Source organism: Triturus cristatus, chromosome 6, assembly GCF_964204655.1.
Source record: "Triturus cristatus chromosome 6, aTriCri1.1, whole genome shotgun sequence".
In the NCBI taxonomy this organism is placed as follows: Eukaryota; Metazoa; Chordata; class Amphibia; order Caudata; family Salamandridae; genus Triturus; species Triturus cristatus.
The window spans coordinates 1,303,115,831-1,303,143,415 of NC_140589.1; the positions used below are offsets into that span (position 1 = coordinate 1,303,115,831).

Below are 27,585 nucleotides of genomic sequence, written 5' to 3' on the forward strand. Positions count from 1 at the left end.
ACATGGTCGCTGCAGAAGGTAGGCCTCCTTTTGCTGCTAACCACTGATGCTTATAGGAACACTGACCTCGTGATGGGACGCGGCACTGTTCACCAGCTCTGCTAACCTGCTGAGGTAGCGCAACACTTAAAGATCCCATGAGAACCACCCAAAAGGAGGGCAGGTGTTATATTTTGTATATGATCTATGTTTACTGGCGTGGGCTTATCTGGACAGCCGGGTTCCAATACTCATAAAGTACAGAACACCGTGTCAGGATTGAAATGCCCTATTCCACACTCTTTCATTTTCTACGTTTCAATCTTTGTTTCACCTGCCACAAAGGTGAATGAAAGCAAGTGTCCCGGATTCCCTATGCATTATCCTTCGTTTTATCATTGGTTGGTTGCTTGCCATGCTGGTTCATGCTCATTCTGGGAAATTGTATTTTTCATCAACGTTTTTACATTTACTTCACAATTTTCTCCTTGGTATCTTTTATCCAAACAAGGTTTGTGTCACAGTAGACCAGAAAATCTGCATTTAGTAGAATGTAGGCAAGTTATTTGTACATGATGGCAAGTAATTAAAATATGTATATTCTTGAGTGTAGTTCTTCAGTTGTGTTTACTGATTTATTACATTACGTAGTATTCCGTCACCATGAAGTCTCTCGGTGTTTAAACGTGTGATGCTGTTACAGTCTTGCAGCCCAACTTTTTTTCCTTGTAAAGTTATCCATTCGGTGCGCATCAGTATAGCAGAGCTCGGGGGAGAGGGAAAAGGCATACTTCAGATGCCAGCAGATCAGTGGAATTTTCCGTTAAAACCACATTTCAAACAGTGGATCTTTGTTTGCATACGCCCACGAATAAAAGGGCTGGTTTATTTGTAACCCCCACCCCAGCCCACACTCAGTTACCCTGTGCTCCCGTCCTTCCTACTAGTACATGTGTCTGTTGTATATTTTTCATCTCGCACAGACCACGCCCACGTGTTGTTTACCTCATTTGTGGCCGGGTGCTGCTTGTCGTTTACAAATTCACCTCAGCCTCTTGGTTACCAGACAGGGGGGGCATCTCCAGATGCCCATAAAGAGGCTCTGCGTTAGTTTGAGAAGACATTTCGCTGTTCCATGCTATGTGGGCTTTCCAAACAAACACAAGTTTGAGCAGTGCTGGTATGCGCGCCGAATAAAACCACCGATTACCCAGCAGCCCCCGCGCGCCTGCTGCTCCCCTCCACTTAGATTCCCTGCCACCTCTGTACGGGGCCGAGGACTTTACTTTTTTTCTTGGAGGCATACGAGTGAAATCCATGTAATAGTTGCTGTTGGGAGCTAACTTGCACTATTTCCAGCAAGACTCAAAAGAGTTTTTGTGTGTAATTTGCAAACTAGCAAAATAAAGCATTTTCAGTTGAGTTTGCAAATCTGTTTTGGAGTTTGGGACTGTAGTTCTAAAGTGCCTGGATGTACGTGCATGTTGTGGAGAGGGTTATTGCGGGGAGGGGAAACAGCCACTGTTGGGGGCAAGGGGCCTACTGGGGAGAACTATGGAGCACACTGGACACTTGGTGAGATAGTATGGGCTAACTGCCACAAGCGGAAGTTGCGCCTTTATTTATTACCTCCCGTCCGCGCCCGGCCGGGAGGGTGAAGGTGCTACATTGTATGGTAGTGGCCGACTGGCTCACTACATCCCTCCAAACCTTTAATTCTGAACAACCAAAATTCAAACACAAAAGTTACAGTCCACGCCACCATTTGTTGCATTCACAGTTTCTGTTGGGAGCATGCAAAGTCTCTCAGGCTCTGACTCGGTCTGGGATTTTCTTACAGCCGGTACAGATACGCCCTCGGCAACTCTTCCAACACCTCTTCTCCAGCATGGCTCGTGTCTCCATCCTCCTTCCTCGGCAATAGCAGGTTCGATTTCGGTTTCAGCATTCACCTCCGTGGCTCCGCTGCCACCGGCACATCCGGACGCTTCCTGCATCGAGGCTGGGGGCTGTGGTTCACAAGTTCCATCTGTCGGCCAGACTTTTTTGAACCACAACACATTCATTGCTACATTTCTCCTTCCATTTCTGGCCTGGATCAGAGTCCCTTTCACCCCAACCAAAGTCCATACATCTCTCACAAACGGTGTCTTGAATTTCGACCCTTGCTGGTGACTCTTCATCACCACTCGATCACCAATCTGTACATCCACCTGCTTTGCCCCTCTGTCATGGTTGGCTCTCTCATTATTTCTCCTTTTTTATCCTGTGCCGCTGCTACGTCTAGCACTCCCAGCACCCATCTGCTGCTGACTGGCACCATCTCCCGCACCGCTCGGCGCATCATGAGGTCACTTGGGGAGCAATTGGTGGTGCTGTGAGGAGTTTGACGATAAGCCCTCAAAAACTGATGCAAACACCCTTCCAACTCCGCTTGCTGGTTGAGATCAAAACTTAATGCTTTGTTAAGGGTGCGCATGAAGCGTTCCACTTCTCCATTCGCCTGAGGCCTCTGCGGCGTCTCCTTCCTGTGTTGGATGTTGCGCTTGTGCATGAACTCTCTAAACTCCTCACCCTAGAATGGAGGTCCATTGTCTGTTTTGATTTCGCGAGGAAGCCCCAGCATGGCAAATGTCTTCTCCAGCACTGGCCTGACATGCTTGAACGCCGTTGAACGCACCACCGGGAACTTAGAAAATTGGTCAATTAGTACCAAAATAGCACGCCCATCCGGGAACGTTCCGAAGTCCATGCTCACGTTCATTCAAGGTCCAGCACTCGCCTCTTCCGTAATGATCGGATGTACAGGAGGTTCACTCCCAGTTATAAGACACGAATGGCAGCCCCTCACGATGTCTTCAACCATCCGATCCACCCCAGGTAACCATTCCTTGGGTCTGATCCAGGATTTGGTTTTGGCGATCCCTTGGTGTGCCAACTCGGCCGTTCTTCTCCACAGACTCTTTGGCACCACTATGAGCGATTCCCGGAGCACCAGGCCTTCCTCACTTTCCCTCAGCTCGTCTTGGTAGTGCCATAATCCTGTTCTGTTCTCCCTTTCTTCATTCGTCAGCCTGCGTACTCCATCCAGAACGTTTTCCCAATTGTGCCCCCTGAGGGCTTCTCTCACCTCCGTCAGACATCCATCTTCTCGGGTGACCTCCACCAATTCCTCCATTGACAGTTCCCTCGGACAGGCCAGTTCCGGGATGAGCCGTACATAGCGTTCTGCCCCTTCATCCACTTCCTTCTGCTCACCAGGACCAACAGCCACCGGATGTCTCGATAGGTAGTCTGCCGGATTGTTGGCTCCAGGGCGGTACTGCACCTCAAAGTCGTACTGCTGCAGCTGCACTGCCCATCTCTCAGTGCGCGGTGGCCCATTTCTCGCCGATCCACGAAACAAAGGCACAAGCGGTTTGTGGTCAGTTATCATTTTGAATTGGTGTCTACAAAGGTATATGTCAAAATGCTTGCAGGCCCACCGAATGGCCAGCGACTCTCTCTCTACTTGAGCGTAACGCGTTTCGACAGCCATTAACGCTCTGCTTGCATATGCGATAGGCACCCACTCACGTCGGTCCGTCTCTTGTAGCAACACAGCCCCAAACCCCACCGGGCTGGCGTCGATCAGTTCAGTGGGACACCCGGGTTTGAAGTAGGCAACTGTGGCCCCCTGTAGAAGGGCCTTCTTCACGTCTTTAAATGCCTGGGCGGTCGTGCAGGTCCACTCCAACTTGGTATCTTTCTTTGTCAGAGCCCTGAGGGGTTATGTGAGGGTTGCCAGCCACTAAATGAACCAACCACAGTAGTTTGCCATTCTGAGGAAACTCCTCATCTCCATGGAGTTCTAGGGAACTGCAGCCATACATATCGCTTCCACCTTCGCCGGGCCCACCTGTAACCCCTCCTTCGAGAATCTGTAGCCAAAGAACTCAACTTCTGTGGCGTAGAACTGACACTTCTCCTTGTGCAGAGTAAGGCCTCGTTCTCTTAGCCTTGTGAGCATTGCACTCAATCTTTCATGGTGGTCCTCCAACGTCTGTGAGTAAGTTAGCACATCATCACTGACATTCATGACTGCGGCCAGCCCCGACAGAGCCTCCTGAATGGTATCCTGGAAAACCTCACCTGCCGAGGACACGCCAAAACTCAGTCTCTTGAATCTCCGCAGCCCCACATGGGTGGAGAAGTTGGTGATGTAGCTACTGGCTTCGTCCAACATCAGCTGATGATAGCCGGAGTCCAGGCCTACTTTGGAAAACCCCCTTGCCCCGTTGATGTGTGTTCATCGATTGTTGGCGTGATGTGCCTCTCCCTTCTGATGGCTTTGTTGGGTAACCTCATGTCCACGCACAGACAGATCGCCCCCGGCTGCTTGGGTTTGGGCGCTATCACCAATGGTGACACCCACGGGGTAGGCCCTTCCACCTTCTCAATGACACCAGCTTTTTCAAGCTTGTCTAATTCCACCTCCACCAAAGGACACAGATGAAATGGCACCCTCCTATGTCGAAGCGCCACTGGCTGGACAGTCTTGTCAATGTGCAGCTTCACTTCTACTCCCTTCAGGCAACCTAGGCCCTCGAACAGGGCTGGGAACTCCTCCATGATGTTCTCGGCATGCGACTGATGAACTTTGCGCGTAAATATCACAAGCCCCAGGTCCTCCGCCGAGTGGCAACCCAGCAGGTTCCCCGCGCTGTCTTCTGTAACGTGGAACTTTGTTAGGGCTGCTGTGTCCCCATGTTTAACTTCTATCACTCCTTGCAGAGGAATCGGCATGTCGCCGCCATATGTGTATATTCGCGCTCTCGCTGGCATCAATGGTGGAGCTGGATCGAGCTGTCTATAATGAGCTGCGTCTAGGATGTTCACCGACGCCCCTGTGTCAATGAGTGCCATCATGGGGGCGTCACCCACCCGGATCTGGCACTTCGTGGGCGATTGTTTCTTCTTGTTATTCTTCCCCGTGAACGAAACGACCCACATCTCGTCATCATCTTCATCATCCAGCGCTTGGAACCGTTGGCAGATAGCATCCAACTCACCGGTCGGTCCACCTGCTTGATTCTGTCCGGTCGCTGCCCACGCCCACGCCCACTCCCTGTCGCCGGCGACTTTAGGTTCATACAGACTTTGGCAAAGTGCCCCATCTTTCCCCACTTCAGACACGTTTTCCCATGTCCTGGGCATCCTCTCGGCGAGTGCTTCTGCAATTCGCAGTTGTTGCATCCTCTTCTGTTGTGTTGGCCACCCGGGGGCCCCTTTTCTTCGACCGTAGCGTCTTTGTATCGCCTCCACACGTTCCTCCTTGACCGCTGTCTTTGACTTGCTGAGGCGGTGGCCGCCGACCTGCGCGCTAGCGCTACTTCCATTTCTCCTGCCCTGGCGTCCGCCAGTTCGTGCGATCCTAATATGAGTATCTCACCCAAGGAGATGCCTGGTTGACGTAGGATGAGCTTCCTCAGTTCCGAGGACCTGCAGCCCTGGATCAGCTGCGCCCTGATCTCCAGCTGTTTATCGATGCCAGTACACAAACTCGCTAGCCTCCTCAACCTGGCATAGAATGTGTCCATAGATTCCTCATCTTGCTGCCTCGCCTGTCGCACCTTGAAATGTTCGAAATCCGGTTTCAGCTGAGGATCAAAATGACGATTCAGCGCAGCTACCGCTGCTGCGTAATCATCTGCATTCGCCGTGTTCGGTAGGTCCTGGAACAATTCGTATAGCTCTTCTCCTCAGATGTGGAGCATGGTAGAGCGCTTGACCGCCCCATCTGTTTCCTTAACTGCCTGAAAATAATTTTCCAAACGTTCGATCCCCTTTCTCCTCAGTGGTGCCGCGGTGGCAGGATCCGCTTGCTGGCTAAACGGCAACAGTGCGGACAAAGTTAGGCATGACCTCTGTGGTGCTCTGCCACCACTGCCTCCAGCTGCATTATTTCCTGCTGGCACAGACATTGTATCCCTCTCACCCATGTGCTCTTCTCTCCACCAACTCCTTGGTGCCCCGCATTCCTCCTGGCCTTTGGTCGTGCCAGTACTTGTTTGCCAGTAGTACTTCTCCGCCCCCCCAACGGGGACTCCTTCTGTTTAGTACCCCCTCCTTTAGTGTCTTCCTTTTTTTCCCCTCTTGGTTTGGTATTTTCACTATTTCGACTTGCATGTGCCAGTCCTTAGTGAGGTTTGGCCACTCGCCGTCCTCCCCATGTAGCTGGGAGGTTCACACGCAGGCTCCTTGCTCGCACTCTCGACAGGCGCACTGCCTCACGGTGCGGGGTCTTGCAGCCTCTCAGGGCGTCCCGGCACGCACGTGCGTCCTCCGGCCACCCTGGTGCACACACGTGGTACTTCTGAGCAGGCCGGCGCGGCGGCTTCCTCCCCGTTCGCTGGTGCACGACAGCACCCTTGTGCCGCCCGCTCACTCCCGAGCACCACCGTTTCATCACCTGTCTCCGCCGATACACGGATCGAGCGCCGCTGGTCCCAGCAATCCTCCACACGCGACCAGCTGCAAAGGAACGTGGACACGACCACCGCTCCCACCGAGTCTTGCACCCTGCGGGATACCAGGCACACCACAGGTCCGGGCACCGCCTCATCGCTAATGTGGTGAGGGTTATTGCGGGGAGGGGAATCAGCCACTGTTGGGGGCAAGGGGCCTACAGGGGAGAACTATGGAGCCCAAAGGACACTTGGTGAGATAGTATGGGCTAACTGCCACGAGCGGAAGTTGCCCCTTTATTTATTACTTCCCGTCCACGCCCGGCCGAGAGGGTGAAGGTGCTACATTGTATGGTAGTGGCCTACTGGCTCACTGCACCTGTTTGAGAGTGGTTTTAAAATAAAGTTGTGAAGTTTAGTCACGCATTTTTAAGGTTTACCTTCTTTTCCCATTTCCTTATACTAGTTCATTTATATTTTTTTACTTTTTCATGATTAATATTTCTAGCCTACTGCACAACAGAGCTCTTCGGTCCATCAGTCTTCCCCGCCATCTGTTCACATTATATTTGTTCTGGCTTATGCATGTGTGGCCAAGGGAGCCAAATTTATTTTATTTTCTCAACTCTCGTTCACGTTTAGTAAGATTTCTATCCCGGGGCAAATGCATCTCTGTTAAACCCTCCTTTTACTTTTTACCTCATCTCCATTCTTAACTCTTCTTTAGTTTTAATTGTACTTTGTTGGATTTCAGAGTAATCACATTAATAACAAGCACTAGCAAAGCCAATAGGTCTGCAATTCTTTTCTATGTATTTTTTGGCAAGCTTGCGCATTAAGCTTACAAGAAGAACAAGTAGAATGCGACCATCGAAAAGTGGCGCTCCTATGTTTGCAAAAAAGTAAACCAGCATTTTTAAAACCAATAAATTTATTTGGCAATGGTTTTGTAGCCTTGCTGTACAGCAGCTCGACTGCTGTGGAGCATGTCTAAAACTAATGCAAAAAAGTGAATGTTTAAAAAAAATATTTATTTGTAAAAGCACAGTATTGCTGGCTGTGTCATAGCGCTTTTTAGGTCTCGCCTGACCCAGCGCATGCTCTGGTCTGGCGAGACTTATTGAGAGGGCTCCAAAAAGTGCTACCAGGTCAGCCTAGAGCTACAGTGCATGTGCGCGGGCGCGCGCGCCGTGCTTTGCCGCGATTACTTTCACTTTCGCGGCCGCTTGGCATAGCCAATAGGTCTCGCTTTTAGGACCTTATAAGTATTTAGTTATGCAACTGTTGCATGGCTAAACACTTATAAGGTCCCAAAGGCGAGACCTATTGGCTATGCCAATGCTTGTTTTTTTTTGTAGTTTTAGCTGAGTGCTCCCCCGAGGCAATACATAGGGATGGAGTGAGGGAGGTAGGTTGGGAGAGAAGAACGCCGGTGGGAAAAGGAGAGTGTAGGTAAAAGTGTAGGGGAATGCACAGACAACAAAGGGAGGTTGGGGCGGGCTGGGGGGCAAGTAGACAGCCAGAATAGGGTGGTTGAGGGAGGAGGGGCTGGGGGAAGCACACGGACAACGGAGGGTGGTCAGAAGGCACTGGGAGAAAGTACAGGGGCAATGGAGAGTGGGGGTAAAAACACACACAACAGAGAATGGGCGGGGGAGGCTGGGGATAAGCACATTGACAACAGAGGGTGGTCGGGAGCAGCTGGGGGTAAGCACTCCGCAGCAGAGTGTTGGTGAGGTGGACTAGATGAGGAACACAAAGGAAGGAGAAGTACACCAGGGAGACAGTTGAAAAACACAGACACCCTTGTAGAGTGCTTAAAAAGAGAAATGTAATACCTGAAAAATCGAGCAGTGAAAGGACACTCTAATGCATCTATGCTAAAGGGAGGTACAAACAGATGAAGAGGAAGAAAGCGTATGGAAGCTGATGAGCAAGAAGCTAACAAATGAGTGACAGAGAAGCCAACCATTGGTAATTACTGAGCAACCTTAAAGTCTCTGTAAAGCAACAAAAGTGTTGCTAGAAACCACACATGTACTTTATTTGGGAAGACCGAAAAATGAGCCATTGCAAAAACAAAAAAAAGAACTTAAAATTAAAGCAGAAGTGAAAGCATTGATTGCCTTCCAAGCCCTGGCACTGAAGTGGATCACTTTTTAGGCAGACCTGGACAAGGAAAATGCTGTCACTCACAGTGAAAAGAGCCAATGGCTTTAGTAGATTGACTGATTGTTGCCCTATGCTGTGTGCTGTGGTGGGCAGAAGCAAAATGTGAATGACACTTTAACAGACAAATGTACGAAGCGGGCAGACAGAAAACCACTGCATGTTTATATGTATTTTTATTGAGGCATGTTTCGAAAATATGAGACTGGCGAATCAGGTAAAGCAGTCTCTACGTCAGTAATATATGTATTTGTGTTCTCTCACTACCGCCCCTCTCCCTCTTGCCCCATCCTCTCTTTCATCCATTGGTCTGCTCAAGTGTCATTCATGTTTTGCATCCGCACACCACAGCACTTGGCAATCGGTCAGCCCATGCCAGCCATTGGCTCTCTTCACTGTGAATGACGGTATTTCACTCTTGCCCCGTTGTATATGACTTCATAGAAAAATAATTTAATGGAAAACCGTTACTGAGAAACCATTCCACCTAAACTGTTTAATAGAAAATTTCAAAATTAATGCCATTTACCATTTCATGGATAGCAATTCTTAGAATGTGTTTTTGATCGAAATTGGCTTTTGCATACTTAATTTTTGAGGTGTGAATGCAATGGTTGCAGGTTTTATTGTAGGTTTTTATTTCAAGGCTTTACTTTAGGGGACCTCATTTCAGATTGATATATTTTACATTATCAAATAATTGCTTCAGATGCTTTTAATTCACTGCCCACTCTTTACCCCTAAACACCATCCATCCTCACAACCCCTAAACACCAACAATCTCTCTCCCTAAACACTCCTCGCCACGACCTTCTGCTCTGCCCTGCAGCGTGACACTGCCTTGTGATGGGAGTCCTGAGGTGACCAGGAAGTGGAGGATGAATCAGATAATAATAATAATTCCATATTATTGTCATTTGACTCTGAACTTTGCTGTTCTTTTAAAATCTACTCTTATTGAATGGTTTACTCCTTCCTACGTTTGTGGTCTTTTCATAGCTGGTCTCCATTTTCTATTTCTTGTATAACTCCGTTCTTAAGCATCATTTCTATCTTCCCTCCAGTTCTCTGCTTCACCCTTCTTGCTAGCTTCCTATGTTTGAGCCTTCCATTACTTTATACCATTTGCCTCTGACTACATCTATCTCTGCACTACTGTTTTCTATAACCTTCTCTTGAGGTTCCTGACAGTTAACTAATTTCCTGTCTCCCTTCCATACATCCAACATTTCATTCTCTCCTACTCATCCACTGCTCTTTTTCTTTAATAAACCTGCACCCTCTCCTGCTCAAAGACCCCCTCGCCCGATTGCTGTACATCTTGTCCCTCGTCACCATTTACATGGCACCAGCTTCTGATAAATTACATCACTCTCTACACCCTGTGTATGTTTCTTCCCCACATTACTCTATATCCTCTTCGTCTCTGATATTTTACATTTGAATCATTTCTATAACCTCATACCCGTTTCCACCAAATGAGCAGACACGGGTCCTCCTTCGCTCTGCATCAGGCTTCTCACTGTCACACTTCTTTCCTTTTGCAACCCAACACCTACACTGCTTAAACTCGCAGTATCCCTTGCCCTCTCTTCCCTTTCGGGTTGCAAAAGACCTTGTTGACAATCTGTTTCTCTTTGAACTCAGTAGCTTCTCAGGATGGATGAGAAAACTTGTAAAATAAGGTGCAGTAGACTACATCGTGCCCACAGGTACGACCCTTCTGTGATGCCTGAAGTGACTTAAATGGAATCACACAGAAAGTGAACCTTTTAGAGATGGTCTTAGTTGTATCGCCGCATGAGGACAGTCCGCTTGAGTGTGATAGATTTCAGAAAAGAGGTGAAAATTGGAGTCTTTTGATATACTATGTTGATGGCTGTATTCTGGTATATATTTTGGTCTGCTGTCTTGAATGGGCTGTGACAGGTGTACTGTAGGGTCGTTTGTGTTCCATAGTATGGATTTCATCTGGATTGCACGTTGGTGAAGGCATGTTGGTCATGGATTTGATGGTTTGAGTTTGGAGTTTATGATTTTGGTTAGGGTTTTCATTTATACATAGTTTGTCGGTAGGTTTGGTTGCAAGTAATTTTGTAACACCAGTTTTGTGACACGTCTAAGAAAGGCTCATTTGAGGGTAATGGGACTTTGTTTGAGTAACTAGTCTGCTATGTGCATGATGCTGTGGGAGAGGGCAAGATGTTTCAGTATGCTTTGAGGAGTTTAAAGGGTCTTGATGCAAGCAATAGTATTGTAGTTGTAGTGGCTTTTGATTAAAAGTTGAGCAGTGGTGGATCAAAAGATCTGAGAATCTTGTGATAAGTGACTGTAGTAGAGTTGAGTTATTGTTGGATGACATCACTTGGTTTTATTTTTGAAATGGCCCCTATGGCCACCATTGAAGCGTTACATAAAGGGTGCCCTGTTGATAATTCCATATTATCGTCATGTTTCTTCATTAAATACTTTACTGATGTATTACTTACATCATGCAAGGGATATCTTATATGGGAATTATAGAACACGAGAAGGGCTCTCCATTTCACATTCTCTTTTGTAAATCAGTGTCTTCTGTGGATGTTGACTGTCCACAATGTGATTAGCGACAGTCACGCAGGCATGCATCTGGCCCAATTTACGACAATTCTTGCAATGTGAAATCTGCCACGGTCAAGTGATAATCCTGCATTCTGCCTCGCATAGCGATGCAAATCCAGATATGTAATGGCTGGCACATCCCCTTGGATGTCTTTTCATATTTAACAGCTGCATCCTTCATGCTTATGTTCAGGAGAAGCCTGTCCTAGTTCTCGTCACTTTGATACTAATAGTACACTAGATTTACCACTTTTCTAACTCACCTTAGAACACCCACTGCCAAACAGTGTTGACACTGTTATCTGCAAAATTTAGAAGATGTTGAAATTTATTAATAATTGCTTTTATTTGAATGTAGAGTTTACAAACTTTCCAGGTGTAAGTTACACCTGTCCACAGCTCAAACTAATTTCATATTTCTCTATACTAATTCACCACTAATCCTTTTTGGATTCTGGAGTAGCGTGCTACTCACCGAAAAGTGCTTCAAACAGGGGCGTAACACAGGCTTCCGCAGCCCCCTCGGAGCGGGGGCCCCCAAGCTCCAGGGGGCCTCCTCAGTACAGCACTCTGGCTGCAGCGCTCCTGATTGATTCCCAAGGGGGCCCCTCCATGTGCCTTGCAGGGAGGCCCCCTTGAGTTTCGTTATGCCACTAGCTTCAACACCTCATCAGGGCTAGCAAGCGCTACTTAAATGCAAACCCTCCCCTCTTCTATCCCTCCACTATCCTTTTCAATCCACATAACAGACTAACATGTCCACCACTCAAATTTATTTCATATTTCACTATACTAATTCACCACTAATCCTTTTTGGGTTCCGGAGTAGCGTGCTACTCGCCCAAAAAGCACTTTGACACCTCGTCAGGGGTAGTAAGCGCTATATAAATGCAATTACAGTTACAATTACACCTGTAATTGAAAAGCTCTGTGTCTGTGATCATGGGCCATAGTTTAAAGGTGCTGTTGCAATGTGTCCGGGAATCTATGCATCCCTACTTGCCACTTACTCTACCATCTGCAGCATAGTGTGCAATTTTCAAGAAAAAAAATGTATTTCTAGCTCAAATTAATCAAAAGTTAATGTAAAAAAAAGGTTCAGCGCGTGGTGGCGCACTGTGATTGATCATTTGGAAAGGTCAGCAGGTCACCTTTCAATTGCTGTTTGTTTAATCTGAAGTTAAACTGGTACTAATTTAATGAAACTTTTACCCAGACAGTGTTGATGGGTGTCAAAATGACAAAACAAAGCTACCATGGAATGTGCCACATTATAAGTCATAATGTGCCTTTTCCTCCCACATAATTTAGCAAAGCCTGCCACATAGTGTGGTCCTCCACCCCTGCATAATTGCAGTGACCCTGGTTAATAGTGACTGCAGAGCTATCAACTCGCGGCGCTACCGTAAGTCACACAATGCCAGCTTCCCTCAGACGGCCACCTGGTGAGGAGCTGATATCACACGGTTTGCACACAATTAGCTGGAAACACATGCAGAGAGCAGGCTTCCAGCGTATTGTTTTGAGGTTCTGCATAGCCAATGTCCATTATGAGGTGTGAAACCTCACCAGGACATCGACGGTAGCCTCAGCAGCTTTGTTTTGGTGTTGGCAGGGCAGAAAATGGTGTGAAAGGGGCTGTGTGCTTGGAGACAGTGAATTTTAAAGTCCCTCAGGCTGTGCTCGGCACTATGCCCCGCCCCCTTCAAAGCCCCACCACCTCCTCAGCCCCACCCCCTCCTCACACAGTAGAAAAGTTTCAAAAGTTGGCAGGTCTGTGACTGACAAGCCAAGACCCCGAGAGTGTGTTGTAACCCATGAGTAAAGTGGCAAGGACCATGGAAGCCCACTGTAAGCCATTGACACAGAAAGAATACGATGGCTTGCCATCAGGAATCGGGCACACGGTCGCATGTACAGGTGAACTAGGGTGGTTGCCCAAATTGGAGCTTTGGCCTAGTGAAAGGGCTCCTAAGGAACTAGCCATCACTCCCTAGAATTGGGGCTTGAAATGTCACAGAACTTAAATAATTAAGACGGGGTAATAGGTCAACAAGCATTGTGAAAAACCAATAAGTCTGGCTTGCATTTTGAGCCTTGCCTGAAACATTAAAGAAAAGCCTGCTGCAATAAAAACAACAACAAGCATTGACCAAGGCAATAGGTCGCTCATTTGGCACCTATTGGCTTTTGTGAACGGTGTTTGGTCAAACTGCACAACATGGCTAAAGAATATTAAAAAATAAAACATTTGAGGCACCATCCACGCCATTTTGTAGGCATATGCACCACGCATGCGTGAGCAGTAGAATGAAGCAAAGCTGCTTTATTACCTTATAGTGACTGATCCAAATTGGATCCTTAACTAAAAAGAAAAAAGGCAATAATTTGTTTTTTTTAAAGCGGGGGGCAGAAACTACACGAGGGTGGGGAAAGAAGTGAGAAGGGGCAAAATCAACACAGGATGGGCATGTATAAATGTACCGAAGCAATATGGGGGTAAGGATGAGGGGAAGCAACACAGAGAATACGGGTGGGGTGAAAACAGATGACAAAGAAAAAGAGCAAAGTGGAGCCCTGAGGGGGAGCAAATGGGCGAAATGAACATTGTACAGCACGTAGGGGAGAAGCACATGGGCGACAAAGCAAAGGAGGGGAGTACATGAGGGTGAGCAGCGTGGAAGGTACCAGCAAAACCCAATGGGCGACAGGGAGCAACACGGAGGGGAAAGAGAGAGAAGTACATGAAGGAGACAGCTAGAAAACACATGTACTCCCAGGGAGTGCTCACTCAAAAGTGCTTGAAAAGCAAGTAGCGGAAGCATAGAAGCCAACCAGTCAAAGGAAATGGTAATGAGGCTATGCTTCACGGGAGGGCCAAAGACACAATTGACAAGCTGGGGCACGTATAAGGAGCAGGCAAATGATAGTGAGTGAAATGCCAATCAGTGATAAGCAGTGGGGCCAGCTCCAAACCCCTGTATGTTCTTGGTAAGCTTTAGCTTTTTCAACACACAGTGCATGTGCTGGCTGGTAGGCAAGACCTAAAATCAACTGCTTCCTTTATACAATGCACATCTGAGTAAATTTAACGTGTGATGATTCAGAGCACCCTTAAGATGTAAAACATCCCCATGCTTTGCAGGGCACGTGCTTCCTTAGGAAGTGGAACGAGGTGAGAAGATAATACTCTTTTGGGTGGAGATAAAGCCACTTTGTACATTTTAAAGAATTAGTAACAACAGGTCGAAGATTGGTGCGCTGTCAAACCAGTCATAAAAATAGCATGAACAGGCTGCGTTTATTAAGCTGGAAAAACAATGCAGCATTACAGCACGACTCCAGTGCTCTGGGCTAGACAAGCTCTAATTGTTAAAAATGTTACATTCTTCCTCTGCTAATGGCAACGCCACGGGCACATTCCTTTTTTACTTTTAAATTCCTTCCTCATCTGAAAGTGAAAATCGCAAAGGTAAGAGATAAGCGTACCCACCTTTAACCATTTTTTTAAAAAAAATTACAGCTCATGTCGCAAACAAAGACTGATTGGAATCTCTGTCTGGCCTATGAAATACTCCCACTGCCATTTTTCCATTTCAAAAATAGAATTTTCTCTAAATTCCTATAATACACTAAGAGGTACTGTGTTTTCTAGGAATAAATCATTATCTTTGCAAGATATCCTTTTTTGAGCATCTTAAATCCACAAATCAAGCCGTTTGCTAGTGTGATTCTGATGTATCCAACAAAGGTTTCTGTGAACAGTGTCCATGGGTTTCAAAATCTCCCTCTCCGGTGAATATCTCCTTACAAACCTGCACCTAATACCATTGCCTCTATTATATGCTGCGATTTAAGTTAGAGTACAGGATCAACCAAGATCTAATATATATGTTATTTGGGGTAGGTTGGATTTGAGAGCTAAATGCCGGTCCACAAATTTGTTGGCAGATATTTATGCAAGGTCTAGATGTTGACAGTCCATGTTATGAAGTCTGTTTTTGCTCTTTTTGGCTGTCCGTGAGGTAGGCCGGTGAGCAGAATGTGAAACTTGATGTTTCTGCATTCACAGCTTCATGTGCTTCAACCAAGGCATTACAGATACGCACAATCTTATCCTCTACCCCATGAATTTTACTTAGCACCCACACACGTTTCCGCAGAGAGTAGAAACACTTTTTCACTCAAAATGTCAGCGAAACACTTGGGCTCCAGTCATTAAGTATTTTTCGCAATAAGTGGAATTTGCATGGACAATAAATTGATCCAGGTTTAGAAATTATCTGGTTTCCCACACTCCTGATCAGTGGAAATTTCTACCAACAGTTCTGATTAAAGCTTAGCAATTGTAGAAAAAAATTAGTGGGAAAAGAAATACTACACTTCTATAGTTTATGGGTCTGGAAGGGGAAGATTTAAAATTCTACTTTTGCTTAATTTCTCCTTGGGGTACTATAGAATATAGTCTGCAATGTTTACAAAGTCACTCAAGTGTGCTTAGTGGTTTATTAGTAACCCCGGAAAGCTGTGATTTCCTTAGATTTTCATGGCATACATTTTCAGATTCTGTGAATTCCGGAAAAGGAACAAGTCTCTTGTGTATTGATTTTTGCAATTTTTGTTGCTCGGAGCATTACTGGCTTGGACACTGTCTGGTTTGAAGATATGTTTTGGATCTGGGTATAAAATGAGAAGAAGGTTTTTTGTTTGGAGTCCAGATCAAGTTAGTCCTCAAAATCTTTCACCTTGCCCTTGTGATAACATTTCATTACAGACCACGATTCATGTTATTCTTTTCTGTAAATATTATTCTGTATTACGGACCACATTTTTAAAAACCTATTTTTAAACAGTTTGGATTACGTCAATACCGACCTGCCTTATTGGCCTTGCAATTACTTGACAATGAGTACAGAATTTATAGTGTCACTATTTTCTTGAAAAATACTCTCTTTTATAGGAAACAATTGTTCAATATTTGATTAATTCTTAGCAAAAGTTCCTTAAGTTTAATACTATTTTATTCACAAAATGTTTTTAATGAACAAGTGTAAAGATTTTTTTTTCTTTTTATTGTGCTTTTATGATTGTTTTTGCTCAAACATTCGAATAAAGCTTTCTTGATTGATTGATTGATTGGTTTATTAGTAACTCCGGAAAGCTGTGATTTCCTTAGATTTTCATGGCATACATTTTCAGATTCTGTGAATTCCGGAAAATGAATAAGTCTCCTGTGTATTGATTTTTGCAATTTTTGTTGCTCGGAGCATTACTGGCTTGGGCACGGTCTGGTTTAAAGATATGTTTTGGATCTGGGTATAAGGAGAAGGAGGTTTTTTGTTTGGAGTCCAGATCAAGTTAGTCCTCTGACCTTGGCAGAGTCTGTTGCATTGTTGATTTGAATACGGGGCAGTGTGTGTTTTTTCCCACGGTAGAATTGCTTGTGTCAGCTCAGCTGCCTTGCTAACTTCATAGCCACAAAGAAGTGTCGACTCGTAGTAGAACTTCAGATTAGATAAATTATCTGGGTGTTATAAAAAAAAAAAAATCCATTTAGTGTCAAAGATGGCAATTTGGAATTTTTCCTACAGGGAATTTACCTTGTTATCCTACTTCACCCCGTTCCATAAACTGATTTTGTATTTTAGTTGAATGAATTTTATTTATGTGTTTATTGAATTCATGTAAAATTTTTATATTTATTTGAGTTGTTGGCATGTCGCTGAATAATTTTCAGCCACCTCTGAGTGCATATTTGTAAAAAGATTCGTTACACTAATGGATATGATATTGAGTAAACAAACTAAGTGTGTTTTCCCTCGCCGAAAAGGCAACCCAATTAAAAAAACAAATTAATTTGAGTAGCCAGTGACAAAAGACAAGGGGGTAATTTTGCCATTCATTATTGCAGCGCGGGAAAGACAAACATTGTGCGTTATCAAGCATTATGTGAAAAAATATGATTGTCACTGGTTTCATGTGCAGGTTGACCCTCTGTTCATACTTTTTGCTTAAATTAACTGCCCGTGTATTGGGTCTTCAGACCAGGGAGCGATTTCTCATTCGGTTTTGCTCTGCATTAGCAGCTGCAATACCCAGAGTCATGAAACTTGTGTTTATTTCCTTTTCTCAATAGAAGACACCATGCTTCTCTGATGATCTGGCTGCATATTTGGTCAAATATTTGGTTAATTCTAAGATGGTGTCCCTGAGTGGGTGGAAGTTCAAAATCAAGCCTTTATCACAGAGTACTGTCTGCTCGCTACCAAAGTAGATAGTTTGTGGAGTACACAGTGAGTCCATTTTATTGTTGCAGTACATCTCACTGGTATTCGAGAGCACTATGAATATATTAATATGCACAAATAAGTGTAGTCGTCCACTGCTACGCTAATAGCTCTAGTCTTTCCTTTCTGTTTATCAAAATGTCCTGTGTTGTATATTTACCACATTATGGTTTTCAGAGTAGGCACTATTTCCACATGTACTTTAAGTTTAATATTACAGTGTCCCGTGTCACAAAGACGGTATAGAGTTGAACCTATCCTGTACAATGGGTGACTGTCTTCTGCCTGCTCGTCCTGCATGGGTAGAAGAAGCATTGTTTTCTGCTGTAAATCCATCCCTGCCCACTGAAACCCAAGCTGTGGGGAGCCCGGCTGTTCCTGCCACTCATGGGTCTCGGCTGGAAACACCTTCAGATCTTTAGTATCCAGAGACAGGAGAGGTTTACAGGCCAACCTTTGTATAGTTTCAGATGTGGTACATATTTCACAGGCATCTAAATTCTGGCCTTTGATGAAGGGCTGAAATGAACTGAACAGAACTGAAATTAGGCTTCTGTTAGCCATGGGTGTCCTGACTTCCTTCTTTCCCAATAAAATCGTGTGCTAAAGTCCCACTGCATATTATTGTCTGGTGTTGACAGCTGTTTCTTTGGTCTATTTGAACGGGTAGAAAGTGATTAGATTCCCCTCGGCGACAATGTGTTAATTTGCATTTATGTTATGTTTTGAGTGTTGCTGGCACAAAAATACTTTAAGGACCTGAGAACAGGTACTCACGATAGAGCAGTGAGGATGGCACCAGGTCCCCCTAGGTGCAGCGGTGCGTGACATCCCAAAATACAGCGACCTAGCATGAGCCGATTCCCTGCTGCGAAAGAGCTTTGTGTGTAGTTTCCCAAAGCAGGATGCTATGAAGTGATATAGAAAGTCTCAGGGAGACAGTTTGATACCTTGACATTTGTAATAATAATGCGTTTACTCCCAGAATCCAGTCTGATAGTTTAATCCGAAGGAGAAGCCACATAGTGAATTTAGACTGTGATAACAGTTGCCTTTGAAACAGTTTGTGTTGTAGAACTTCTGATGGACCGGCTGACCACCTCATTGAAATATGGTTGAGCCATCGATTAACCACACTCTGGCGATAAATCATGGGCAGATGACTCAATGGGGCTTAGCAACACTATAAAGTATCACAACACAATTCTGAGGGGCGTGTAGATACCAGATTTGACAACTACTCTAACTAATGATATCCCGAAAAGGCTCTCCCCAAGCTCTATCTCAACTGTTTCTTTTGTGAAGCACCAACATTCTTCAAATTCACTTCTCCAATGTTAATTTAGTTTCCCAAAATCTCAGTAAGTTCGTTTTCAAACAGTCGTATATACCATAGTTTCTCCTTCCGAATTTTTCACCTTTCCTGCATTACTAAGTTTAAAAGAAAATTGTCTGTTCTGCTGTACATTTATTTAAGTATGCTATCTTAACTATAATGACCAATGGCGTCCAAGTACTGTACACGAATGGGCATGCGTGCAAGGATGATATAAGTGAACTTGGTATAAGTTGTGTGTGCAGTATTCTAATTGCAAACGTTTTAGCACCTTTAGAAATGCTCTTCTAACCCCTAAAGTGTGTTCTCACTATTTATCTTCTGTTTCTTTCCTCAGAAGAACATAATGATGTGCAAAAGAAAACGTTTACAAAATGGATAAATGCACGTTTTTCAAAGGTAAGGCTACTATTGCATCCCACGCTATTGATTCATAGTTAAATGTTGACGATATTTTCAAGGTTCATAGATTCTAAGACATCAGTACTTGCTCAGTAGACTTTTCAAGCCATATGGATCCCTTTGTAATTTTGTTTAGAAAATACCTGTATTATTTATTCTTTTTCAGAATTGTATTTGTATGATGATGACTTTCTTTGTAAACTTGATTGTATGGTTAAAGGCACCATACCACATTTATAACGCTTTATCTACACCGTGTTTCACAATTGCCTGCAGCATTGGTGGGCTAGTCTGTGTGTAAATGTCAGCTGCTGAGACGCCACTGATGCCCACTCAGTTTGTTACTTGGACTTAAGTCCCCAGGGTGGTCTGATACTATGTGCATCCTTTGCGTGATTGGCTCTGGGACCTCAGAGCAAAATGGAGTATGCAAGGGATGCCAGGGTCTGAATGAGCATATTATAGGTAGAGGGGACTTTTAGGTGGAAGTGCACAAGACAGAGCAGCTGTCTGGTTTGTTATCGACATCTTGGGGGTCATTCGTAAAGTTTCCCTGGGAATGATTGCCGCCCATTGCTTACAATTGGCTTTGTGGTTTGTTACTCACATTTGCTTGCTTTCTATTTTCTGGCTTTATTTGTTTTAGGCTGCCCAGCTTGAGTTCGCCCCTACTTTGGAGCATCGCCTATTTACTATATTTTTTTCACTGCTCACTTTCTGTAAGCAGCCCATTAAATATTTTTGTTATCTTGTCACATTTACTTTGCATTCAAAGACCGAGGTCAAATGTCAGGCACTGTTGTCTCAGGGAGCTTGGTTTTATTTTTCTTTCTTTGACTTCAAAGTGAGAGTATGTATGTGACAATCGTGCTGGGTACCCATGTGAGAGGAGAGGCTGTAGAATGTTATTATATTTAGCACACAAAAAATAAATGTAACTAAACTGTGCAGATATTTTAGAATATATCGGAATTAGGAAAGCACAAATGAAGCACATTTTTGGGTAAATCTGAAGTGTAGTGGAAACAAAATTTTTAGTATGATCAAAATAAATCAATACACTAGGTGATGACAGTTGAACAGAATACCGTTGGGGCACTTTAGACGTTTATCAGTAAAACTGTATGTCTGTGCAAATGTAATGGTCATTTCTATAGAAGATGTTTGTAATGTCAGTGCATTACCACACCATGCATATTCCACTTTACTCTGCACCACTTCATACTGTGTCACTGCATTCTACTCATAACACCACATTTTACGACACTTCACTCAAAGCCACTCGGCTCTGCACCACTCTACTCTATGCCAATGTATTCTACTCCACTCTACTCTACTATGTACCACTGCACTCTTTGCCACTGCATTCCACACCACTCCAGTCTAGGGCACTCCCCTCCACTCTGCACCACTCCACTCTACACTAATCCACTCTACTCTGCAACACTGCACTCTATGCCAGTGCACTTTATGCCAATTCACTCTACACCACCCTAATCTACTGTGTACCACTGCACACTACACCACTGCACTCTACTCTGAAACAATCTACTCTACGAGACTGCTATCTTAGCCACTCCACTCTGTGCCATTCAACTCTACTCTGCACCACTCTACACTACGACCCTGCACTAAACTCTAAGCACTCCATCTATGCCAATGCGCAGCACAGCACTTTACTCAAAACCAAGGCACTCCATGCCACTGCACTCTAGACCATTGTAATCTACGTCATTGCACTGTACGCCACTCTATTCTACTCCTCATCACTGGACTCTGTGCCACTGCGGCACTCCATGCCACTGCACTCTAGACCATTGTAATCTACGTCATTGCACTGTACGCCACTCTATTCTACTCCTCATCACTGGACTCTGTGCCACTGCTGGGTTCGCCACTCTACTATACACCACTGCACTCTACGACAGTCTACTCTGCAACACTTCACTCTCTGCCACTGAGCTCTATGCTACTCTAATCTGTCACTGCACTCTACTCTGCACAACTCTACTCCATGTTACTCTAAGCAGATGCACTCTTGCTACTACACTCTACACCACTCTACTCTACATCATTCCACTCTACCCTGCACCCCTCCAAGCTACTGCACTCTGCTCCACTGCAATCTACGATGCACCACTCTACTCTGCACTACTCTACGCCACTGCACCTTATACCACTCTACTCTAAACCACTGCACACTATACCACTCTACACCTTGGTCTCTACATCACTGCACTCTATGCCACTCTATTCTATTCTGCATCACTGTACTGTACGCCACTGCTCTCCAAACCAATGCACTCTATGCAAATTCATTCTCCACCAATGCACTCTGACACTCTACTCTGCAAGACTGCGCTCTGCCACTGAACTCTACTCTGCACCACTGCACTCTATGCCACTGCACTCTGCCACTGCATTACGCAACTCTGTGCTACTCTCCTGCACTCTATGCCAATGTACTTTTCACCACAACTCTACTCCGTTCTATTCTGCATCACTCCACTGTATAACTCTTCACTCTGCACCACTCTACTGTATGCCACCGCATTCTACAGCACTTTGTTCGATTCCACTGCACTCTACGCCACTCAACACCTCTGCACTCTACCCTGCACCACTCTACACCACTTCACTCTACGCCACTTCACTCTGCTCTAAAACAATTTACTCAACGCCACTGCACTCTAATCCACTCTTCTCCACTCTACAAGATTCCGCCCGATGACACTACACTCCACGATACTCCACGCTATGATGCTCTACTCCATTAAACTCTTCTCTACTCTACAACAGTCTATGACCGTACTCCACTTGTCAGTGCTTTACGCGATTCCCTCCATGCCACTCCATGCCACTTTACTCCACTCTATTCTAAGGCACACTACCCCATTCCACACCACACCACTCTCTGCCACTCCATTCAATGACAGTCTATGCCACTCCACTCTACAACACTCTACTCCATTTTATGCCACTCCACTCTACAACACTCTATGCCATTCGACTTTTCTACACTACTCCACTGTGTGCCACTCCAGTCTACAACAATCTACTCCGCCACTTTGTGCAAAACCCAATTATTTATCTTTGAGAAAAAAATTGATTTTACCATTGTGTAGACTTGTTGGTCCGGGACACTACCTTGAGGTAGTGAGAACATTGTTTACTGACACCCGTAGATCAATGGTCTTTGGCCTCTCAAGATTCTGGTATGCACTGTAGATCAGGCGTGGGAAGCTACTTGCACGATACACTTTATTATTCTAGGAACTGCTGCATTTTGCTCCTTGCACATCTACTTAATGACATTGTTTTTAATATATTTATTCTCAAATGTTTACTTACCTGCTTTTATCCTTGTGCCGTGTACTTTTTAGGATCCTGGTGATTGTAATAACGTTTTTTGATGATGATGATGCAACACCCAATACACCACTCCATTCTGCTCTACGCCACTCCATGACACTAAATGCCACTCCTTTCTGACACTCTACTCCACTACACTCTACTCCATGCCCTTCCACTCTGACACGCTACTCCCTCCACAACACTCTACGCCACTCTGTGACATTCTACTCCCCTCCAAGCCACTCAACTCTACTCTACGCTACTCCATACCACTCAACGACTCTCTATTCCACTCCATAACACTCAACTCTACTCCACAACACTCCAATTATGACACTTCACTCCACGCAACTCTCCTTTACATCACTAACTTTTAACCATGCTAACCCGCAGCCACGCTGGTGTACAAAATGGCTAAAACATAATGGCAAAGCCAATAGCTCTTGCAGAGGTGAGAAATATTGGCTTTGCCAATGCTTGTTTAAAGAGGAACTTTCTGCGGTTCATGAAGGAGGGGAGGCTAGGATGAGCTTTCAAGAGTGATATCGAAAGACTTCCAAAAGTCCGGGACCTATACCTATGCTGGTTTTTCTTCATACTGATTCCTGTTCAGTTTGGCATGGTAGATTTTCATAGTTTAACTTTGTCTGAGGTACATGAAAGTAGAGTAGAGAATGGCTAACATCTGCAAGTGTTTGGACTTTGTTTCCTCTGCCCGTAAGCTATTGATATAAAGCAGAGGGTTTTGCACTTTTTTCCACATGGAACGCTTTTATTTTGTGATCAGTCTTTCCAAGTCCAAGGGCCTCTTCACAATTCAATAAAATACCGAACCGGCCTGATCACATACCCAGGGTACATATGTTTGACTTCAGTGTATTTCTCTGACACGTGCAAGTGAGACTGGGTTACTTCAACCTGAGGCCAACTAGTATTGAAGTATGACACATCACAAGTCCCATTTTAGGCTCTCTTGCGCTTCACTGGAATAACCAGATCTGCTGCAAATCTGCAGGTCCAGTGATTTTTATCAGGGTATTTTGGCATTTCATTTCCAAAGTAGTCTATACTGAATCCAGAGCAGCATTTTGGTATCCTCAGTATACTCTTGATGAGTGCAGGGTTTGTGTTACCTGCACAAGGAGCTTCAAATAAGTGTTGCTACAAAGGACAAAGTCCACTACAATGTTATTACTGACACTCCTTCAAATTTCTCTGGTTTATCAAGTAATTAATTGCAGTCCACTGTTTGTCAAAGGGTGTGGGTCAGTAAAGTATGATCAAGGCTCAGGTGCTCTTTTGTCTTCATTCACTCCTTATCTTAAAGGTTTGGCTTTTTGATGTGTTTTTGGTGCAACAGAAGAAATTAAGCAAATCAGGGGATGAGATTTGAAAACACCAGGGAGGGAAGGCCCAACTTGGTCCATTCATGGATAATATTAACAGGTTCAATATATTGAATTATCAGAATATTACATTTTGCTTTCTCTACCGCAGACAAGGCCGGACTGTGAAGCCAAAAGCAGCCCTGGCAAAAATGGTCAAACCAGCCCTGCTCCCTTCGTTCCCTTGTGCAGTTTCTCTCTTTCCATCCGCCCTCTCTCTCTTTCTTCTCTCCCTTTCTCCCTCTTCTGTCCCTGTTCTGCCTCGTCTCCCTCTCTGGTAGCCTTTTCTCTAGCTTTCCCTTCCTTTCCCCTCCCTGCCTCTCTCTCTTTCAGTCTCTCTTGAAGCCTCCTTGAGCCTGCTCCAGTTAACCTCGAGGAGCTCGAGAAAGTCATAGAGAAACCAGGGGTGACAGCCCTAGCCCGCCCGGAAAACCGGCCTCCAGAGGCTCCAGCCCACTTTGGAAATGTCCAGTGGAATAAAAAGGCCAGATCGGACCTGACAGTTCAGTGTGCTGTTCACTTGTGTCGTTCTGGGAAGGAAGATGCGTTCTCAAAAGCACATGCATATATATTGTTTTGCAGCATGAATCTTTTCTGGATTCACATGCTGTGTGTTATTCCGCCATCTAGTGGTTGGTTCCAGAATTCTCCAATATAGTATTGGTCCTTTTTCTATTTCTTGTTTTTGTTGTTGTTGGGTGTCGACGGTTCCACCATTTGGTGTCCTACCCTTCCTCCTCTGACGTCATATGCCCTCCATGAAAGCTCCCACTTGTGGGTGTCATCTTCAGATTTTTAGGTCTCGCCTGACCCAGCGCATGCGCTGGTCTGGCGAGACTTATTCAGAGGGCTCCAAAAAGTGCTACCAGGCCAGCCTAGAGCTACAGTGCATGTGCGCGGGCGCGCGGGCTGCGCTTGACCGCGATTACTTTCACTTTCGCGGCCGCAGGGCCGCTTGGCATAGCCAATAGGTCTCGCTTTTGGGACCTTATAAGTATTTAGTTATACAAGTCATGCATGGCTAAACACTTATAAGGTCCCAAAGGCGAGATCTATTGGCTATGCCAATGCTTGTTTTTTCTGCCATTGGGTCTTGATGTTGGTGAGGTCTCTCCAAGTCGTGAAAATGTTCAAGCGAAGTTTGTTGAGGAAATTTAGAAGATCATCATTGAATAAAGGTACCGGGGAGGATTCCTACAGTCAAGGCAGTTTTTCTGAAGTTGTTTAGAGAATGCCCCTGTTCCGCATGATGAAAAAGACTCCATTTCAATGTTGCTCAAAATGCCATCATAAATTTGCGCAGAAAGAGCAACATCCACATGTAACCTCTGTCTTCCACTCAACCATTGGAGGGACGACTGCAAAGCCTTTGTGCAAGTCGAAGGCATTGAAGGCAAGGGAGAAACAGAGACAGGCACACTACGCCATGCAGGGACAGAGGCAAACATCACCTTAAGAGACCTTGGTCTGTCGAGCGACAAAAACATTGCAGATGGTGCAGAAGGAGAAGCTGTGGACCCCATCCTGGAAATCGTCGTGGCCGAAGGAGATTAGCTCAAGACCAAAGAAAAAAGACCACAGGTAACACGTAAATTATTTGTTGTCAGTGACTTGAAAATCAGATTCAAAAGTACAAAAGGGATCCTCGATGTTGAAATATTCGCAGAGCGAATTCAGACCTACTGATAAAGAACCCCACGGATCCCTCGACAGGGACATGGCAGGAGGGAAGTCTCTCAAAAAGATTACTACGCCAAATGACGATAGAAGTCGAGACATTTTGACAATGGGAAAAAAAGTAAGAGTTTGGGAGGATCCAAAGAGCTCGACGATCGACATATTGCCGAAAGATTCTTCGGCGGCGAAAAGAAAATCGACCCTCGACTCTAAAGAACGCTCAGTAGAAATGAAGAAGAAGAGGAGGCTTGCGGCAGAGATGGCAGCTTTGATTCAAAAGAAGAAGGATTTTGACGCTTCCCGTAGGGAATTCCGAATTCCACAAAAAACTTTGCAGCCGAAAGAGCAAGGCGAAAAGGAGGTCGATGAACTGGACCCTGCCATGGCACCAGATCCACAGGATGAAGGAATCCTTCTATGAGGAGGAAGATCAGAGGATTCTTAATATGCTGAGACACAATGGCATGAATTTAAAACAGATACCCCCGAAGAAGGGATTGATTGCTATCCGTTGAGGCCTCCGCCTCCGGATGATATTGCTGTATACAGCCAGATCATCAAGAAGGCTGCTGACAAATATGGCGGTCAGCTTGAAGAGGAGAAGAACGTCATGCTTCCTCCTAGAGACTCTAATTCCGTCACAAACAAGGAACCAGTTCCACCCAATGCTACCCAGTGTTCTGGCACAAGGTAGGGATGATTTCCCAGAGCCTGCAATGTGCAGAGCTGTGACACCGAAGACTGAGAAAAAGTATAAACATTCATCAGAAGACCCCCCATACATAAAGTGAATGGTGCCTGCAGGTTCAATCATTACTTTCGCAGCAGGAAGAGAGCCAATATTCCATCAACGTCAGACTCCCTCCCAGACAAGTAAGGTAAGAAAATAGATCTGATGGGCAGGAAATTTGAGAGGAGCGCAGCCAATCGATGGCAAATTGCAAACTCCAATGCCTTCCTTAGCAGGTATGTGTACCAACATTGGGAATAATGGCGGGACTCATGAGACACCTATCTGACCAGCACAAAAAAACTGAGTGGCAAGCCTAGCTGAGGAAAGCAAGAACATTGCTAACACATGCCTCAAATCCCCATTAGACGCAGCAGACACCGTAAGTCACCAAATGATGGCGGGAACAACCTTAAGGCACCAGTCTTGGCCATGAATCTCAGGATTCAAACCAGAGGTGCAGGCAAACATTATAAATGCACCTTTCAATGGTGAACAGCTTTTTGGAGGCACAGTGGATGAAAGGCTGCAACAGCTCAAGAAAGGTAATGAGACAACAAAATCTATGGGAGCATTGCAATTTAGAGGTAGCTTCCCTAGTAGCACATCTCATCAGGGCTTCCAGAGTAGCGGCCAATCGCCAGCACCCTCACAGCACTGGCAATATCAGGTGCAAGGGTGGCAGTACTGTCAGGGGCGATCACGTGGAAGGGGACCACCTCACAGGGGAGGTTCAACCTCCTCAAATAAGTGACTTGGCAAAGAGATGAAATCTCTCACACACCTCGTGGGAGGCAGAATAAAAGACTTCCTTCAGGAGTGGAAGAAGATAACTTCAGACAATTGGATGTTAAAAGTCATAAAATTTGAATATTGCATAGAACTGGCCACAACACCACCAGCAAGGGGACCTAAGAAAAAAGGTCCATTCAAATGAGGAAACATCACGTCTACTCAAGGTAGTAGAGGAATAGCTGGAAAAGAGGGTGTTAGAAAAACCCCACTCCCACACCGGAAGGGTGGTAATGGGGTCTTCCCAGACATACACTGTGGTAGCTTGGCTCGAGTGGTCAGGGGTCAGGCACCGTGTTAAGCATACGACATACCCACACAATAACCATGCGTGCATCCGTTCCAAAAACGACACTACACCTTAAAAATTATACTGAAAATATATCTCTTTATCTTCTTTTCTCTTAGTTGCTGATTGAATAAATAA

The 27,585-nt window shown here is 45.2% G+C and overlaps 1 protein-coding gene across 4 annotated transcripts in view; it reads left to right on the top strand.

Annotated features, from left to right (window-relative positions):
• Window positions 1-27,585, top strand: part of UTRN (utrophin) — a 1,396,454-nt gene that overhangs the window by 222,476 nt on the left and 1,146,393 nt on the right. For all 4 annotated transcript variants that reach the window (XM_085612275.1, XM_085612279.1, XM_085612276.1 and 1 more), the window contains one exon: window positions 19,156-19,217. In XM_085612275.1, the coding sequence (XP_085468401.1) occupies window positions 19,156-19,217 (62 nt within the window). The remainder of the gene's footprint in view (window positions 1-19,155; window positions 19,218-27,585) is intronic.